Source organism: Hippoglossus hippoglossus, chromosome 1, assembly GCF_009819705.1.
Source record: "Hippoglossus hippoglossus isolate fHipHip1 chromosome 1, fHipHip1.pri, whole genome shotgun sequence".
Taxonomy (NCBI): domain Eukaryota; kingdom Metazoa; phylum Chordata; class Actinopteri; order Pleuronectiformes; family Pleuronectidae; genus Hippoglossus; species Hippoglossus hippoglossus.
This window is the reverse complement of record NC_047151.1, coordinates 4,488,621-4,508,742: the sequence shown is the minus strand read 5'-3', so window position 1 is coordinate 4,508,742 and position 20,122 is coordinate 4,488,621. Positions and strand designations below refer to the sequence as shown.

The window sequence follows — 20,122 nt, the reverse complement described above, 5'->3', positions numbered from 1 at the left end:
CAGTGGCCCATTCACACAAATCAATTTAACACTCACCACCAGTCACCTTGACCCATAGCGACCCCCAACCCCAGCAGTGTCAGGGGGGTCTACAGGAAAGTCAAGGCCAATGTTTCAGCCTCTGCACACATGAAGATTACACTGGAGAACAACCACAGAGGACTCCATGCCCTGCACAGGAGCAGTGTTGCCACAGCCTTGCCATCTGTATGGGAAAATGTACAACCTGAGCGTTAAAATGACATGGAGAAAATAAAAAAACGTTTCAATAATACAAACTCTGAATGTCTCTTTCATTATAGATTGGATGAGTAACGTAATGACTCAAAAAGTATGTTCCCATTCGCATATAACTGAGTCATTATATTACAATCCATTCAACACATATGGTACACATTACATCAAATGTTTCTAGGAGGAGAAATAAAAGCAGTCAGGACAAGGTAACCGTTAATGGACTGTCAGACACAGAGGTCAAGCATTGTTCGCCACTTGAGGCCTTTGCAAACAGACACTGTGAGTGCCAAGTAAAAACCATGTCAAGAAAAGAGGAAGTAAAACTCTGGCCAATGAATTACAGGCTCTAATAACTGGTGTAACTCATTTACAAACACATCTGATGTTGTCCGATACAAAATAAACACCCCTGTACACCATCCTGCAAAGTGATCATCCTGAAAGGGTCGGGCTGAAGCAACAGTTGGAGAAATAGGTCCAGAAAAATGCAGTGTTGAAGATGATTGGTCACAAATCCAACAAAAGGGATCTTTGCATCAGAATACCAAGTCAAACTGCCGTCCTGCTGGGACTGTGTGGTGATAGGTGAGGTCACACAGACAGTTTAGTGGAGGTCAGAGTTTTTAATGGAAGTGATTTTCTTGGTGAGTTTAGATTTGTGTAAAAAGACAGTGAGTCTCCATAAGTCCAATTATGGCCACACTAGATATGTGGTCCTTGTTGTAGAGTCAGGGGATATTCATGCTCAGTCCATCAGGTGCTAATGTGACATAGTGTAGTGAAGGTGATGACAGAATAAGAATTTGATGTTTGGATGAATATTTTATTTAAAGTGAAAAGGATTTTTTTCAGTTTTAGTCTAACTACTCTTTCTATAACTTTTGTGTGCAAAAATAAGCACTCATTATCAATCCCTCAAACTTAATCCGTATATTCAATTTTGTGAGAAATAAATTGGATAATCTACTTTATAGACTTTTTTTTGTTTGTTAAAAAACCATTAACACAGACTACGAGTCTTACTGATTTTATATAATAGAAATATCGTGTTATTTTGAGGTCAAGGTGTAACTGATATGTATGGAAATTAATAGCATCTTAGGGGCAATGTACACCCTGCACACGCTGTATATAACCCAATATTTAATATATAATATTAATATTGTAATAGTGCCACATCATAGTGATGTCATGATGAAGCCATTCCTACCATATAATCATGAATGTTTTATTTTTATTTTAATGAGCTTTAGGTCGTGTCTTTAGGATCAAGAGACATCTTGAATTTTTGTTGTCGACCTTTACCTTTGTCGACCTTTACCTTTGAACTTTGACCAATCAGCTTCAGCAGTTAATCATCTGAAGTTTGGAGAAAATCTGTCCAATGTGTTGAGTTAATTTGTCCACACACACACACAGACACACACACACACACACACACACACACACACACACACACACACACACACACACACACACACACACACACACACACACAGATCCAGATTATATTAATGGTAAATTCTTGCAAATGTTGAAATGTAATAAATTATTTGACCATCACATAGCAGAATTACCTAGCATTCTGTTTTAAGGCACATTCCAACTTGAAACACGGCAAAACTATCTTTATATGTACTGAATATTTTAAATGATATGTGCAGGAACGAACTATGATCTCAAGACATGCCATGCAGACTTCCTGTCACATACTGAAACTGTGCTTTCTTTCACTGCTGCAAGTTTGCAGATGCATACCAACTAAGAATCCGACCACACAATCTCTAACAGTACACTATATATGTAACTGATGTGTGGAATTCTTATGAAATCTTGATTTAATCTATTTACTCGATTATTTATATGCAGTACCGAAACACTTTTGTATAATCATAATGGACTTCTATGGAAATTAGAAATCCTTATTTTGCAGTAGATTTTTTAATGTTTATTGATTTATTTTCTATGCATTACTCCAACAAGTTATCAGGGTCCTTGCAGTGGTGCATGGACTCTGTTGTTTCCTAAATTTTTGTTTCTTTCAACACATTTTGAGGACCCACACATGCTTGCATATTCACAAAACGTTACACACACATCCGGTCTGGTGAAAATTATGTATTATATGGTACTCAGGCATGGGCATGGCAAAATGGCTTGAGGCGCCCCCGAACAGTTTAGAGATTTAAAAACTAACCCTGCTTTGACTTTGACCTAGATGTATGAAATTCAGGAGACTTGTCTATTAGGTCGAGACTTTATAGAAGAGCCTTTTTGTGCCAGTCCCTAATCCAGAGAGGAAATCTGCCATTTTGAATTTATTGGTCCAATTTTGGTCTATTTTTTGTCATTTCCACACCTTGCACTTTGACAAACTCGTCCTTGGGCATTCATCTGTTTGGCTTCAAATTTATGTCAGTCTACCTATAAGATTTTGATAATGCTAAATGGCCAATATTGTTAGTTTTCATTGAATAGTAGGTTTGTGGCATGGCTTGGAATTTCAATGTTTTTTTGTTTTTTTATGAGAATGGAAGTACAACTGGCCTGTACATGCAGGTCAAATCTGTATTAAACTTCACATGTCTGTTAAGCCTTGCGGCCTGAACATAACTACATGAAAATATTCAGTCTTAATCTTAGCGGCATCTCATGGCAACAGGAAACGACTGCTATAACGCTTATATATCCTCTCAGTAGGCTAACCACATCCACTTCAAATTTGGCCATAAAAGACTAAAAACCTCTATTGCATTGCCATGGCAGAGAGTTTAATTTGAATTGCAAATGTACAAACAGGACTACTGCTACTTTGTACTACCATGTACTATACTGATATCAGAGATTACTTTAAAAAAGACTGGGTCATTATTGATGTAGGGATAGTGACCGACACAACTCTATTGAGTATTTCAAAAAATCAAATTTTATTACAGTAAACATATTGTGATTTTCACCTTCACAACCACAGTTCTAATGTAATGAATTTTTCGAAAATTAAAGTTTATACATTTCCAATTCTGAAGAGACAATATATATTATGAGATATTACATAAAAGGAAACAGATTTCTGTCTGTACAAGGGGACATGTATGTACATATGTGAATAAGGACTCAAATGTATTATAGATGTGATTTCCTCCTGCTGGATTTTTGTTCAAAACACAAACAACTGAGCAATGGAACGATATGGTCGTTGACTATCAATTTGGTCACTAAAGGTTAAAATCTGAAAAACTTTTGCTATGAACAGGAACCACTGTTCCAGCAATGTAATTTAAATTTGATGTACAGAAACATTTTGTCCAAATGAATAAATTAAATGGATCTCCATTGATTTCACTGTGACATATTTAAAGGAACCTGTTTCGTAATGTACTACTAGCTGAACTACAGAAAAGATCAGATTAGACTTTAAATGCAGATTAACACAAACCCCTGACACACACCTCACAGCCAGGAGCCTACAACGACAGACAACCTCTGTTTACCAGCTCTCATCTGTCTATGTGGAGTGTGTCTTCTCCCTTCTGTGAAAACCCATGTTTTTTAACTTGAGCTGTGCGACACAAGGGAATTGATGCATCCACCGTCTATTTATAACACAGAGAGCAGGTGTGCTGATACACAGAGGCAAAGTGATTGGCTGGAATCCTTAGAAGACTCTTTGTGCTTGTGTAAATACACATGCACACACACAGATATACTTCATACTCACATCTACCACATGAAAGCAAGCAAGCACACAAACATACACACATTTTTTTATTAATTGGAAATATTGTAGACGGATACATGTACACCCATATGCATTTGAGACAAAAGTAGTCACACGTAAGAACATTGAACAAAATAAAAGACTAACATCTCTCCACAGGCACCCACATAGATAAAAAAAACAAACAGTTATTTCCAATTCAAGAATCTCAAATTATCAGTAGAAAGTGGAAACAAGATGCTTTTTTGGTCCCCGTCAGGTAAGAGCAGATCTGCACCCACCAATAGATCCTCTTAGCAACACTTCACTTACTAGATTTACAGCATTTAACAAATCAACTGATCATATCCTACACATATGCACCTTGTAAACAACTAGCAAGAGGACCTATGACCATATTTAATGCTGTCAGGAGGTGAGGTCAAGTCATAAACTGTTTGTGAGGGCACTAACCGGTTGCAGTTTATTACCTTAGAGAAAAGGGAACAACATTTCACGAGAATCAAGAGTGGGAGACAGATAGCTTTGTTTGCATTTGTTTTTTAATGTGGTCATTTGCACCTACCTCCAGTAAGACTGAAAGTACTGCAACCTCAAACAGGAAGTAGGCGAGACCTGTTTTGACAGCAGCAGGGCTCCAATATATATAAGTGAAGAGTTACTATGTTGAAGTTGTACTTTGCTAGTGGAAAAGGATGGAGCATTGGTGAACAGAATAGAGAGGAAGTGTTTTTTTCTTTTTAAGATTTGTCTGAGGTGGTTTTTTCCGTGGACTCTACTGGACTAGTCTTCCGAACATTTTAAACCACAAGAATAAAAAAACATCCATCAGAGTGGAGACTGAGGTATTATTTGACAAATCTGATGCTATCTCACCTCGTGGGTACTGCCAGTTCAACTCTGTGACGATGCCGGTGATCATACTTGAGACCAAAGACTTCACCAGTCCACTTTTTTTGGTGCGGACATGGGCAGTCTTATCCAGCTGTACCACCTTCAGTCTCGTGTCCTCGCTAGAACCTTTGGAACTAAACAAAAATTCATCTCGCTGCCAACACCTCAACCCATTCAGGATCTACTGCATGTTTACCTGGTGCTTTTTCTTCACCCTCACGCTCCTCATTCACATCCTCAGCGTCATCCAGTTTCACAACCTCATCCCGGTTTCCTGGAAAAACCTGACTGTGACGGTGGCCTTGTTAGGCGCACTGATGTCCCTCAGCGCTTCTGTACTTTTCCCGTGGGTCGTCATGGATCACCAAAAGCTGTCACCGCGCTCTGTGGCAGCGGCTGTGGTTTCCTGTCTCACCTTCCTGGCCTACTCTTCAGAGTCCTACATTCTTCGCAACCAAGCCCAAGAACAAAGAGGCTACATGGGCAGCATGCCTGGTCTCCTCAAGATATTCCAGCTGTGGGGAGGCTGTCAGATGATTGTCCTGGTTGTGGAGGTGGTCTGTGTGCTGCCTCCTTCGGTACACCATTGGCAGGTGTGGGTTACCAGCATAATATATGCCATCTGTGTCCTTACCTGTTTTGTCACAGTGGTTGTAATATTAGGTGACTGTGCTGGGCGATGTCTCCTGCCCTTTGACAAATGTATGACTGGCTTCAATCTGACTGGGGTGTTGTTCTACATGGTGGCCACAGTTATTTGTTTTACTGAGATCCTGCACCTGAGAGAAAAAGAAAGTATTTCCAGTTATAGTGTTCAGCTGGTTATAATGGAAACAGTTGTTACCAGTGTTACACTCTTAGTTTACACCGTTGACTTTGCCTTCTCCATTAAACTACTGTGTGACAGGGGTCATTCTTGAAATAACTAATCACATTAAATGCACTGTATGTGATATTGATTATGTATAGTCCTGAGATTTTCAGTGAGGTAATCATGTGTTTGCGAATATATAAAGTCAATTTGAATAGATGATTTTGCTCTTAAACATTGCTGTGTAAATACTCTCTCTGACTTGTAAGACAATACAAGTAGTTTATATTTTAGGCTTAAAGACAAAGAGATTTATATATCTGATCACCGTGACTGACATGTGAAAGAGCTGTATGACATTTATAGATGAGTTAGCTATGGCTCACATACTCAGCAATCACTAAACCTGGGTAATTTGACAGGTGCACTGACTCATAAGCAGAATTATGAGGTGTATGAACTTTGGTGGCAGCTGATGATAAAGATGAATTTACAAACTTTGAGCCTATGACAAATAATTGAATTTATACTAAAGTGAATAAAACTGAAGTGAAAAGTTCAATTATTGATAAAAATTTGTCATATCACTGAAACATTATGGATCAGATCATACAATGATTACAAATCAGGCTTACATTAGCTTCAATCTGGCTGGAACAGTTCCTAATCATTAACAAAAGATGGCAACACTCTTATTAACAGATTTATTAAAATCACAAGATTAAATTTACCATTAAGAGCATAATAAATATTTTCCTACTGAGATGAACCACAATTAATTGTTTTTTAACCAAATATATCATATCAAGCTTTCATGTATACCACGGATAAGCTACACATCACACCAATTACCTTCACATGTAAGAAGATCAAAATATGTTTTTTTTCATTAAATCTTTCACTCATACATTTGCAAGGCAAACTTGTTTGATAAAGGGCTCATTACCTCTATTAGATTTGAGCTGCTTTAAATTTATGAATATGCATCACACCAATTAACCTACACATTATGAGATTTAATTTAATTTAATTTAAATTAATTTAATGATATTGATGATTTCATCAATTATTAAAAAAAAGGAAAACAGAGAAGGAAAAGGGACAAAAGAACGGAACGGAAAAATGTATATGTGTATATATATATATATATATATAAGTATAAATATTTATATACACTTATGGATCAACCGAACAAAATACCAATTTAATTAAATATGTTTGTATATATTTGTTTGTTTGCAAGGCAAGCTTAATTGAAAAAAGGCTCAGTACCTGTATTAGATTTGCACTGCTGTAAATTTGTGAATGCGTATCTATCCAATTAACCTATACACATAATAAGATCACATTTTATTATATTCTATCTATATTGATATATTTTTGTTTGCAAGGCAAGCATGATTGAAAGGGGGGGGGGGGGGGTATTATTTTTTTCACTACCTCTATTGGATTTGAGTTGGTGTTGAGAATGTACATCGCATCAATTAACCTACACATTGAAAGATCACATTTTATTTAATCTAATATGTTTGTCAGTCTTTTAAAAGGGGCTCATTCGCTCTATCACATTTGAGCGGCATTACACAAACACGACCTAACCCCCTGGACTGTTGACGTTTCCTCAATAGATAAGGAAAAACGTGCTGTGCCACATTACATTCACATATTTCCATTTTACACTGTTTGCCCTCCCCACATCTGCCTCATCTGCTCCGTCTGCTCCAGGCGTGGTCAGCAGCTGTGCGGAAAAATAGATGGCCTGGCTAGACTTGCGGGACCGCACGGGCTCTGGTTCGATTGCTCAGGCCTGGGCAGACTCCAGCCTTGTGTCTTTAAGGAACTGGCTCGTCCGTTGTCAACAGGCTGCGCGCGGACACGAGCCGTCGAAACTAGTGGGAACGTGGAAGTGACTCGAGACGTGAACGTGTCGAGGGAAAATAACGTCAACTCGCTTCGGAAGTTCAGTGTTTGCTCGTCGTTTCCAGACTTGAAGTGAAACCCCGCCGCCACGGTAAGCTACCCCTGTCCCCCTTTCCTGAAGCAGTTTGGCGGAATGACCTCGTCCAGCTTAGACTTTAATAACTACATCTGCGATTCAATGTATTGCCAGCGAGTCTTTCTAATCTTGAAGTTGTGTGTGTGTGTGTGTTCATATGTAGTCATGTTTAAGCTGATAAATGCTAAAAAAAAGTGTCTGTGTTAACGTCGTTAGCTTGTTATCCCACTGGCATCACAAGACAGGCTGGTTTCACTGGTCGCTTGTTTCCATTAAACTTGACAAGTCTCTGTTCAGACTGCGTTAGCGTGCCAATAAGTCGATTTAACAACACCCATGTAAACTACTGCTGAAATCACGTAGCTTGCTACACACAAACAAGGAGAAAATACACTCCCTTTATACTGTTAGTCCACACGTTTAAGTACATTTGCATCCGTAATGATTTCTCTCTCTCTCTCTCTCTCTCTCTCTCTCTCTCTCTGATGATGTGTTTCTTAGCAGCCCCCTGAGCATCATGGCCATGTGAAACTTGACTCTTCAGAAGCAGATGCGAGTCCCAGGCTGGATTGGATGGCAGTGAGGATCCAAGGTAAGCACTTTACCAGTACAGCTGAACTCATTATTGATCCCTGGGCTGCAAATGACCTCAGTGAGGGCAAAGTCCAGATAGACAGGGAGCGAGTAAAGGGGCAGACATTGCTCAGGAGAATGATGACGACAAATCAAAATCAAAAAGGCTTTTATCAAATCAAAGGGAAGCTTAATCCCTTTGTATTAGACTGTATATGAAGTTGTACTCCTAAAAAACCCAGAGAGACATGCGCAAGATAACATGGGAAACAACAGGTTTGGCATCTTTGTCAGTCACCGGGAGGGATGTAGCTGCATAGACAATGCTAATTATGTTGGGAGATTAGATCTCAAGAAACCTGGCCTCCAGTAACTGTCATGTTGATATGTCCCAGAACTCGAGGCCTTGAGCTAATATAGATACTTGTTTTTTATTGAAACATTTTACTAATGTAGATTAAGGGTTAAAGTTGCAGTGTGTAGAATTTAGTTATATAAAGTGGTGAAGTTGCATGTGGCAGCTGAACACCCCTCACCTCACCCTCCCCTTCCAAACATGAAAGACAACCTGTGGTAGCCTTCAGCTGTCATAAAAACTCAAAGGGTGTTTAGTTTGTCCAGTCTGGACTACTACAAGAAACATGGTGGCCTAGAGGACCCCCCCCCTGATGTAAATATAAAGAATTTCAATATAAAGGGCCCATTCTAGGGTAAATACAACAACAATTTGTATAATTTAGATGAAATCACTAGGATTATTTTATATTAAATTTATGTCAATAGATCCCTTTCACCTAAATCTTACACACTGAACCTTTTTAAGGACAGAGGATGTCGCACCTGGTTAAGCCCTATGAGACAAATTGTGAATATTGGTATCCAAGTCAAATTGGATTGATTGACTACAGCTTCCCCGTGAAGTGTGAGACATATATAAAACTGATAACAATTATTGGGAATGAAAAATTCAGGTGTCGATATATTGTTGTCTATCAACTCTCCAGCAATGTATTTCACAATCAAGTTAGTCAATTACCCTGAAGATGCTGCTTAGCTCCTCACCATTTCCCCCTCAGCTGTGATACATCATCTACTACGAGTGCTGCGAGTATTGTAAATAATGGATTTGGAGGACACCCTATGTGACAGTTTCAATGCATCTTTCTCTACGTTATATTCTGTTAAAAAAGGTTTCATTTTGCCGCATATCAGAGGACATGTGCTAATTCCAGTCTATCTGTGATAGGATATTTTGGGCTGATAAAGTCAACTAAGTGTCGTGTCAGTTGTGCTCCAGCAGCAAAGGTGTTTTACAGGTTTCTTTGCACACAGGACCTCAAGGTATATTTTAAATCAATATAACTGCCATTCTCGGTGCAATATTGCCATGCAAAATGACGCCTCGAATGAAACCAGCTTCTAGCTCTTTTTACCCAGTGTTTTTTTATTTATTTTTTTATTTTTCACTTTTGACATGTATCTGTTGCTCATCAGATAATGGTTGAAGTCCAGCTTTCTACAGCTGCTGCCCTCAGGAATGCTTATACTGAGTTGATTGTTTTCGGCCCATAAACAGGCTCAGATATCTTGTAGCTTAAGTCATGTAATGATGATTTATTGAGCACAAAATCTGCTGCATTGACATGCACCCCCATACCTGCAGGCCAAGGCCCAGTCCTACACACCAGACCATGGTTTCTTGTGCTGTTGGTTTCTGGTGCTATTGGGCTTCTGAAATTTCTTTTGACTGTCTCCTCATTCTTGTAAAATCTACCACATGATCATTTTCAGGTCTCGGGTGTGATGCCACATCAATATTGTCATGATTTCATGTTGTAAACTTATTGAAGTGTCCTCCTTAATTGTCGTGTTTAATCTTATGGATTTTTGGTTTGAAATACTGTTGGTGGTGACTCAATTGACAGGAAATGCTGATTGGAATTTCAGATTAGCATAAAACTCCTTTTATAATGTAAAAAGCATACTGCATAGACTACTTACTTTTTACAAAAGTGAAAAAACAAGCTGAGTATTGAGGATAAAGGACATAATTAGACTTTGCAGTGTTCAGCTATTGTTTGCTTTTCAGAGCAGCATTTAGGTCTGTAATGAATTGTAGATATTCAGAGAGACATGAAAGTCCAACACTGGGTCTAAATTGAAAGTTGGCTTGTACACTGTCACCATGTTGGCTGTAATGTAATCGATACATTATTTTAGCTGTTCAGCAAATTCTCTAGTTTTGTTAGTATTTAACTATTGCAAGGAATCCTTAGCTAGTGTACTAGACTTGGTTTTGCACATATGAAATGGTTGGTGTCTTGTGGCACATAAATGTAAAACATTGCTTTGAACATCAGTTTGACTTATTTGTCTATTTTTACATTTTTGCCATATTTGCCCTAAATACATAAAAACCAATGATCTTGAATGTGTGTTTGTGGATATGGAATATGGAATTGGATTTTTAAAAGGTGACATTAAATCTACAAAGATAATGTTGGACTAAGAACAAATAAAATGATGGGACTAAAACCAAGAATTACCTGCCTACTAAGAAGAATAGTCTTTGTATCCAAAGCCTGATAGAACATGCCTACATACACTTGATTAGATGATATACTTACTTATAATGATCAAAACTAAATAAATGGGTGCATTTTTGGAGTCATCAATGATTGTACATAAGATATTTTTCAATATTTACATATGCCCGTTTTATTTTTGACTTAACTTTTCTATTATTTCTATTAAATAACAATACCTTGATCAGAACCTGATTGGTATCAAAAAGCATTGGATTAGGTGGACGCTTAGGGTCGTATGAGCTGAATTAGTCATAGGAAGAAAAACTACAAAAATTAACTGAGAGAAAATGTGTGGTGGACATGATGCTGCTCTTTTCTGTGTTTTTAGTAATGATTTCTGCACAATGCATAAATATTGATGATGAATGTCAGGTTGACTTGACATCTGTCACTGATAAGAGCAGTGCACTGTGTGTGCTTAGCTGCCATGTTCGAAAGCGTGAGTGAGCGAGTGAGGTTTCATTTTGTTTTTGAGAAAAGAAAGGCATAAAAAACAGGATTCTCACACCTGTGAAAGGCAGAAGGAGGTTTAGGGTTTGAGCAGCAGGTGTGGTGAAGGGAGATGTCACACTTCAGCAGCACAGCCGACAGCATATCGAAATGATTTGGAGATGATCGGGCCTCTATTTGCTGTCTGTGAAAGTGTGTTTAAAAATAAATCTGGGCTTAGTCCTGTGCTAAATGTTAACTGTTAATGTGAATGGATATCACCTTTTGCATCGCTTGAAAATACTAAGCGTTCACTGTTCATCTTTCACTTTTAGACAAGGAGCGTGTGCAGCTAATTCTCTGCGTAGGATTGCCGGACACCCCTGTTGACTGAACACCTGTTCATAGCATTGACTCATTTTGTGGCTTTCCAAGTTCACACCAGGTCTAAACTATTTTTATGCAACCAAAATGTTCTTGTTTTGTCAAAAGCTCAGACCAGCTGAGATGCAGACAGTGTTACATATATCTTATCAAGTGTGGTCTTTTGGCTGCTCCCCCTATTTAATTTGGCATATATTATTTATATATATATATGCTGGAAGCCCCTCCTGATGTCTATTTTTAATCATGTAAAAGTGTTTTTATAAATTAAGAATAGATGATTGTAATTGATATGGTAAATGCATAACGTACAAGCACGGTAACCCATTGATAACTTCACAATGGCCCATTACAATGCAGTGTAATGAGCCCCTATTTTACAGTTTAATTTCAGTTTAGTCTGGGATTTGGTCTTGATCTGAGAAAAGAAGGCTTGTAGCTATTGCTCAAGAATTGAACAATATTTTTCCACTGACAGCCATTTTCCCTCCAATCAAGTCCTATAACATAAGGAGCTTTCAGGCATTTCTAGTTCGATTTAGTTTTCTGTCATATTCTACTCTATTTGGTTTTTGACTCCAACATTCGTCAGTTTTCAGGCCCACCTCAAGGTGTATTTTGATTAAACGTAGCACAAAACGAGCCTCCTCTTCAAATATGAACTCAGGCTTCAGCTAACATGGCTTGGAGTAATTAGTGTCTTGCTTCAGGGCTCAGTGCTCTGTTGTTATTCAGCCATCCTGCCAGGCTCTCTCTGGTTTACTTGCATACTGTTTGATTAAGAAAATGAATTTCTCTTGTTGAAATGGTGGAAATGATAGATAGGTATATCTGTCCATTGACAGTGGCCCACCTTGACATTGTTAGTGGTCTTAACAGCAAAGTGCAAAGGTGTTAAACCCAGCCTACTGTGAAATGGGTGTGTGCTTGAGGAGGCAACTTAGGTTTTATCAGAGCAATGTCCGGAGCTTTGTTAAACATGTGATCTTGCCAGAATTCCTCGTACGGGTGTGTCTTTGTTCATTTGATATATACCTTTTTGTAGATCTCGAAAGATAACAGTAATCACTAAGAGACTATTAATGCACAGAGCAGTGTAACATATACACAATCAAGATATGTGTATTTGTTTAACTGGTGAACAATGCTGGAACTGACTATATGACCTCTTTTAAACCAAAACTAGTGGGTATAGGCTGTTTTCTGTTAAATGCTGGTAAACCCACTAAAAAAAGAAAGAGACTCATTTGCCATTGGGAGTTTGGCTTTGTGTTTTTTTTTTTTCCCGTGGTGCGTCATGTTTGACATCACAAAAACTGAAGCGCTATTTCACTTCACTGTCTTGCCATTCATTTAAAATCCATGTCTACTGCAAAGTAATTGGATCCAGTGGTAAATGCCAATTGTATCCATTCCCATTGCAGACAAAGCCAGATGTAAGTGGGTGTTTTGACCAGTGGGAAACGGGCTTAACAAGACAAGTTGAAGACACTGGTTAAAATGTTGTAAAGTAGCTGAGAATGAGGCCAACCCCCTTCACAGTTGCCAGCAGACGTCAATGTTTGTAACAGGCAGGTGCTGCTTCCTCACTGCTCTACTCGCTGAAATAATGACCATTACTGAATCATCAGCAGAATATGTCTGCCTGCCAGCCAGCAGTGTCTCCAGGCCTGTTTCAGATGCTGTCTCCATTGTGCACTGACAGTACCGTTCACCCCGCCACCGTCATAATAATCACTTGTTCACAGGAGGGAGACAGAGACGAGGTGGGAACTGGAAAGATGTATAAATATAGCCTGGCTATAAATATTACTTCAGAGTTTCTCACTTGAAATGGAGACATTCACAAAGCGGCAACACATTCACAAGCATCTTTCTGTGGGAGAGCAAAAATGATGGAATAGAAATCGAGATATCTGAGCATCAGTGCCTTCATTTTTCTGTAATAAATTGAATCCCAGAAGACGAGTGCATCTGTCTTTTAATAGATTAAAGCCACCCCATTCTAATTTCAAGCACACATTCACCATGCTCTACAGATTAGTCTGCAATACAGTGATATAACACAGACCATTTCAGTCTCCCATGAGCTGCTCTCACACTTGATTACAATGAAGCCTTTTGTCATTACAGTTTGGCTCAGAAATGCTTTACCCAATTCCTCTCACTTTGTCTAGCAATTATAATAATATGAGTACAATTACTGCATTCCAAAGTTACCATTTGGCTAATTGTTGACCAGGAATGCACAGTTATTGCGAGAATTGAGAATCATGAGAAACTCTGTTAGTCAGAGGAGCAAATTTATTTTCTCCAACATTTTACATTTTGACACCTAATGATATTGAGAATAAAACCTCTCAGTACTGTAAAATCTAGTTTTTTTTTTTTTACCCAACTATTGATTTCAATGTGCAGCTCTGACTGTAATTTATAAATGATTAAACTTTTATGACCTGGTGAAGCAGCTTCTCGTCAGTGTTTCAGAGGCCTGCTGTTGGAAATCTTTTGAGTGGCAAGACAAATAAAGTTACTCCAGACAGATAAGGATGCCAGGTGGTGAATGTCATCACAAAAAGGGAAAATCCACAGCTCCAGTTATAGTGAGAAAAAAAATCTCCTCCAGGCTGATTCTGCTGGGACTGAGACAATACCACTGGACGAATGTTTCATTGCCATTGTGTGTTTGCTGTTATGTGTAGAAACTAATGAATATAATATGTTGACATTTGCCAAGGAGTGGTAACTATTTAGCTAGTTTCCTGGGTTCGACCAGAATAGGCGTGCTGGGCAGATGGCTGACCCAAAGGCCTGAGCCATTCATGTCACTACCGTGGCCTGGCATGCTGCACCAGTCATATGTTCTCATGATTTTTCGGAAACTTAATCAGTTTTCTCAGAAGTTTAAACCAAGGCCTTTTGAAAAGAGCACGGGTTAGTCTGGTAAGCTTGTCTGCAAGACGATTACATGGATGACCTCTTGAAGTCAGTAAAAGCAGTGATCTTAACTCTACTTTGTTTTTGTAAAAAGTGCCTTGTTTCTTATAGGAAGGACTTCAAATGGAACAAGCTGTTCCCTAACAGTAAATGAAGAGAGGCTTAGTTAACTTACTTTGTCCATTTCAGACATGAACTCTGGAGAATGTCCACACAAAAAATGTTTCACTGAAATGCGTTCACAACACAAAAATCGATGTCTCTGACATTTGCGTTCTCACATACAACCCCTCCGGAGAATACCAGGAGATTATCCAGAGTTTCTACTAGTAGACTGGCAGGAGAAATCCTTAAAAGATTATCCAGAGTTTACTGCATGTCAGAAAAAAAGCTTTTGATTACAAGAATATAAACTAACAACAAAAATGGTCAAAACGGGTCACGTAATGGATAAAGGATGTGTCTCCTGTGGGAGTCTGTGTTGAGGCTGACACTGAGTGAGTTACTGTAACAGGAGGAGAGAGGCAGAGCGAGGCTTGTTTTATGTCACAGTTTTGCCGCTATTTTAGCCAAGCAGTTCACTGGAAATAATGAGGGCCTATTGACAAGGTTAATCAGTTAAGTGAGCATCAACGACATGGTTGGTGATGGGCTGAACTTCACAGAGTGTTAAGTGTTTTCAGAAACACAAGGCTCTTTTATGTTCTTGGTGTAAGCAAGCAGTAGTGTATTGTATGGGTTGTTGTGTAAAGCCAGGGTCACAGGGCTTTAAAGCCTACTGTTACAGTGTCTCTCCCTGTTTTTCTTCTTGTTTATCCCCTCGTATGATTTTACTTCCTTGTCTCAGTGAATGCTGTGTCACATGGTCTTCATGAGCCAGCAAGTTCTCACTGTTGTGATCCGCCACGGCAGACAAAAATTTAGCACTTCAGCTTTCCTGATGACCTTTTAAAAAGAAGTGTTAACTCTTCCATATCTGCTCAGTGCCTCACAAGAAATGGTCTCCTAGGACCCTTGGACTTGGTAAAGGTTTTCAATTTAAAAGAAATAAAAAAAATCAAGAAATTACTTAAATGAATTATTCGGCAATGAAATTATTAATTTTAAATTTCTTGATTTTAATATAATTATACAGCCCTAATTCTTAAATCTTGTTGGTATTTTGAGAGCTATGATGATTAAGAACATATAGCCATTGATTGACAAAGCACCTGCAGGAACATTTCATTGTGCTTTTTCCTATCTCATTTTCCAACAATGATGTATTTAAGGCAGAGTGAACACATCGATAACATCTATAATATTCACTTCTGCTGCAGTAAATTAACTTATAAATGATTAGAAAACTGGGACATAAAGATTTAGAATATTCAGTCTATGGGCAAATGGTTGTAGTAGTAGAATTTAGTAGGTCAACCTTCTCTGGAGTAATGTGTGGGGCGGCTGCTATTCTCTATGCATTCAGCTTTGAATAGCAAAGTCATTCTCTACCATTTCTAATGATATAATTACAAGTTTAGTGTGTGGATACAATTATATTAAATTGGTTTATATTAAATTGGTTTATATTAAATTGGTTTATATTAAATTGGTTTATATTAAATTGGTTTATATTAAAGTGAGCTTTTCTGAAAACAATGGACTGTATTTATATAGCATATCAATCCATACGACTACTGATCTCTGTCCTCACGAGTGCTTTGGATCAGTTTGAATCCCAGTCCATAATAACAAGCCTGAAAATGCACATCATGTGCCTGCTCACTTACACAGGAAACATGGGTGGGATGGCATAAAATGTTTATTAATCGTAATCAAGGTAAAAGTTTGAAATAATCGAGGTATTGATTTGAAGTCATATTGTCCAGCCCTACGTAGCCTTAGTGACAACTCAAAGCGCTTGACACTACAAGCCACATTCATCCTTTCACACACACATTTTCTACCACATAGTGGTCATTGCTCTTTGGCAAGCGGACTGGAGAATGCTGACAACCCGTTCCTGAGCCACAGCTGCCAAACATGTGCAAGAAAGCTAATAAGCCTATATGAATTCACACTTAAAACCAATAGGCCAACCTTTTGGACAATATCTGTCACTTTTAAATAGCATTATCTGTTAAAGTCCTAGCTAATGTGGGTTGCCTGCAAGAGTTTATTGCATTTTGCTTAGTTTTTTTTCCATCCATTATTGCAGCATGAGGTGGCTGATGCGCTACAATAAAGCACTGTCATGGGACAGAAACTCGTATCTCAAAATATTTTAGGCTGGATATTTTTATTGATGTCATATTTTTGCAGATTATACACTGCACATTGGTTTATTGGGTTTAATGAGCCCAAGTATCATGAGACACATTCACGTATTTGTGACTGTATAATTTTAATTCGAGATAAAAGAAGCAGCATAAAAAGAGCCTTGAGATTGTAACAGCCGTGATAATGAGAGGCATGAGTAAAGCGAATACTGGATTTTGTAAATTATCTAAAGAATAAAAGTGTAACCTTGTGGTGACCTTTACAAAAGCAATAACATGATCATGATTTGTCAGTTCACTGTGTTATTCTTATGTCGCTGGCAAAGTGTGCTCCATTTGGCAGAGAAAGGCTGGGAGACAGTTGATTACCCACAATGATCTCATCGGCCAACACTTCAGTCTGCGCCTGTTGCACCAGTTTGTCAGCATTCTAGAGAACAGCTTCACGTCTGTTGGCCTGCTATTGTTTATTTGTCCCAGAACCTGAAATCTGAAAGGACTCTGAAAAACGTATTTACCAGCTTACCAGCCTCTTAGTCACACACACACACACACACACACACACACACACACACACACACACACACACACACACACACACACACACACACACACACACACACACACACACACACACACACACACACACACACACACACACACACACACACACACACACACACACAGGTCTCTAATTGCGTTAGCCACATCCAGCACGACCAAATTGCACTACTCAATTGTCTACCCTGTATATATTTCCACTGAAACAGAGACCGAGGGATTGTTGCAGTATAAGAAACTTGACAATATTTTTCACACCAGATCTGCATCCAGATTCTTGCTGTCTGTTTTGTTGTCATCCAACTTGAAATCCAAAATGAGGTGGAATGTCTTACCATGATGAGACAGGCTGTTCTCCAGACATGTGTTCAATAATGTTAAGCTTTCGTTTCTCCTATCTCAAATTTTACTTTACAATTTTTTTTTTTATCTACTCTGCGCAGTTGTGTATCTGTAAATTGTCTTTGCCTGTGGCGCTGTGACTGTTTGCTACTGCAGCTGTGATGTTGGATGGGGCATTAATGTCATAAAGTCATTAGAAAAACTGTCAATGTAACCACAGGGAAAGCCATTACTACTACCAACAAACTGTGGGACTTCTAATCCCTTCCTAGGCAACATGGTTCAGGGATAGTGGTCTGGGATTTCATTATGTGTTCCATGGGGGAATGTGCGTTGCATGTTTTAGTTTTTTTATGCCTGTCTTTTTTTAAGTCATTTTCTCTTGTAGTTTAATCTCTGCCCCTTAGCATGCATCCCCTTAATGCCACTGATGTCATCTGAAACAGTAGTGTTTGACATTTGAGACACTCTGAGTGGGTTAGCACGTGGTGGTGTATTGGCAGAAATCAATGGGCAGGATGACTTGCAAAAATATCCTTTGCAATGCAATCCCTGGGTTGCAAAAACAGGAAACAGGCAGTTGAGATATTTTAGACCAACATGAATTTAGATGATAGAGACAAGAATGTTGAGAGATTTATTGTTATATTTGATTATTTTAATATTTACCCAGTGAATCAAGGAATAAAAAAAAAATTTCAATCTCTATGCAGACAAATGTCTAGAAAACCAAAATATACATGATCATTGTCTATGCTAGTAATCTGTAAAGGTGGGTGGTGTTCATCAGTTGGTATGTCTTTTTCAGTCTTTTCCTTTCGTCACAGCTATTCTCCCAACAGTTCTGTGTGTTTCACATTCCTCATTCTAATACAAAACCCTGAAAAATAACATGTAGTCTAAAATTATGACTATTGTAGTATATTTTACTTTATTTTTCTTAATTCTCCCAAAATCTTTTTTTTTCATAATATTACGATACCATCAGGGTTTATGACCTCACCTGCAGCAGCCAGTCACCAGGGAGCCATCACGTTGCTTTGGCTTTCTGGGAACTGTCACGTCATCCATATTCAGTCAGTCACCTGACTTGTCTCTTTCCTGACCTGTTATGAGGAAGAGTCGAAGTATCAGTTTGACACATGACAGGGTATGAGGGTGAATTTCTTTCCTTCCCGACAGTAACATCTCATGTGTGGTTTTAAACGGGCTGAGAAGGTGCAATTTTGTGGTGAGGAGCAGGTGGTCCCAGTGTGGTACATTGAGTCATGCCATTTAAACAACTGTGGTTATTTAGGCAGCCTAACACAACGTTTCTCTGACAGTATTGTGGTGCTTATTCTAAGAAAATATGAGATAAAAGATAGAATCCTCCAAAAACAGCTCCTCTACAAAGGATTTCTCAATCTGAACTTTTTACAACAGTCATAACATTTCCTCAAACGACGGCTACTGAAATATTACTTAGCTTATCCCTTTTTTCATTTTCATTGCACATTTTTTCATTTAGGTGCACCAACACAGTTAAGGATATTTCAGTGTACAATACCAATTTTGCCTTGATATGAAATAAATTCTAAAGCTGTAAACTGAACAGGGAAACCTCTAACTTGTGCATTCATAAAAATATTAAGGTAGGCCTGTCACAATAAAAAATATTGTTGGGAGATATTATTCCAGAATATATTGCCATAAATTATTATTAATGTCATCATTGTGAAACCATTTTAAACCACTGATATAATGATAATATTACAGTATAACCATGCAAGTACACTCTTTCAAAGAGCAATGAACTTAATTCTAAAGAATATAACGACTGACATTAAAATAGATTAAAAATATCTGAAATAAAGGGTTAGGCATTTAGGTTGGATGGTTAGGGTGTGTGTGTGTGTCGTGTGTGTCATGTGTGTGTCATGAATCAAACAAACACAAAGTGAATTTCAGGACTGTTCAGGTCCTAATAACTTGTGATGAGTGTTGGTGTTTATTGTTAACATGTAAAGTGAGCGCAGGTCAGCAGGAGTGTGGAGGGAGGACACACAGACAAGAGACTCTGACACGGTACCAACCAACCACTGCTTCTGCTCTAATCATGAATCAGCAGCGCTGGTTGTTTTGTGTTAGCGAGCCGTCGTGGAAACCCTGTATTCACATTTTTTGTCGCCAGTGTTCGACATATCACCGCCTCTCCTCTCATCTCTGTTTCAGCCCGGGGTCTGTGTGTGTAAGTGTAAACGCTGCAGAGGAAATGAGATGAGGAAGTGACACGACTTGATCAAATACGGAGACAGACCAGTTAAATGTTTGGCGCTCCGGTGCGACCAAGGAACATTTTCAGTCGCATGTGCGACCAAAATGAATCATGACTCAAAACCTCTAGAGCAAGGT

General features: G+C 38.5%; 2 protein-coding genes across 4 annotated transcripts in view; both read left to right on the top strand.

Annotated features, from left to right (window-relative positions):
* Positions 1-4,431: 4,431 nt before the first annotated feature.
* On the top strand, positions 4,432-6,685 carry LOC117760721 (myeloid-associated differentiation marker-like). Its single transcript, XM_034583970.1, has 2 exons — positions 4,432-4,798; positions 4,831-6,685. Exon 2 carries the CDS (start codon positions 4,864-4,866, stop codon positions 5,767-5,769), a length of 906 nt encoding a protein of 301 aa, XP_034439861.1. The 5' UTR covers positions 4,432-4,798; positions 4,831-4,863; the 3' UTR covers positions 5,770-6,685.
* A 684-nt stretch (positions 6,686-7,369) lies between these two features.
* The window catches only part of LOC117760701 (testis-expressed protein 2-like), a 33,739-nt gene continuing 20,986 nt past the window's right edge, over positions 7,370-20,122 (top strand). Inside the window, exons 1-2 of one of the 3 annotated variants that reach the window (XM_034583943.1) lie at positions 7,370-7,671; positions 8,158-8,247. The gene's annotated coding sequence lies outside the window, so the exon portion shown is untranslated. Of the gene's footprint in view, positions 7,678-8,157; positions 8,249-20,122 lie in introns of all 3 variants that reach the window. The other 2 variants (XM_034583950.1, XM_034583958.1) reach the window with 2 other exon arrangements.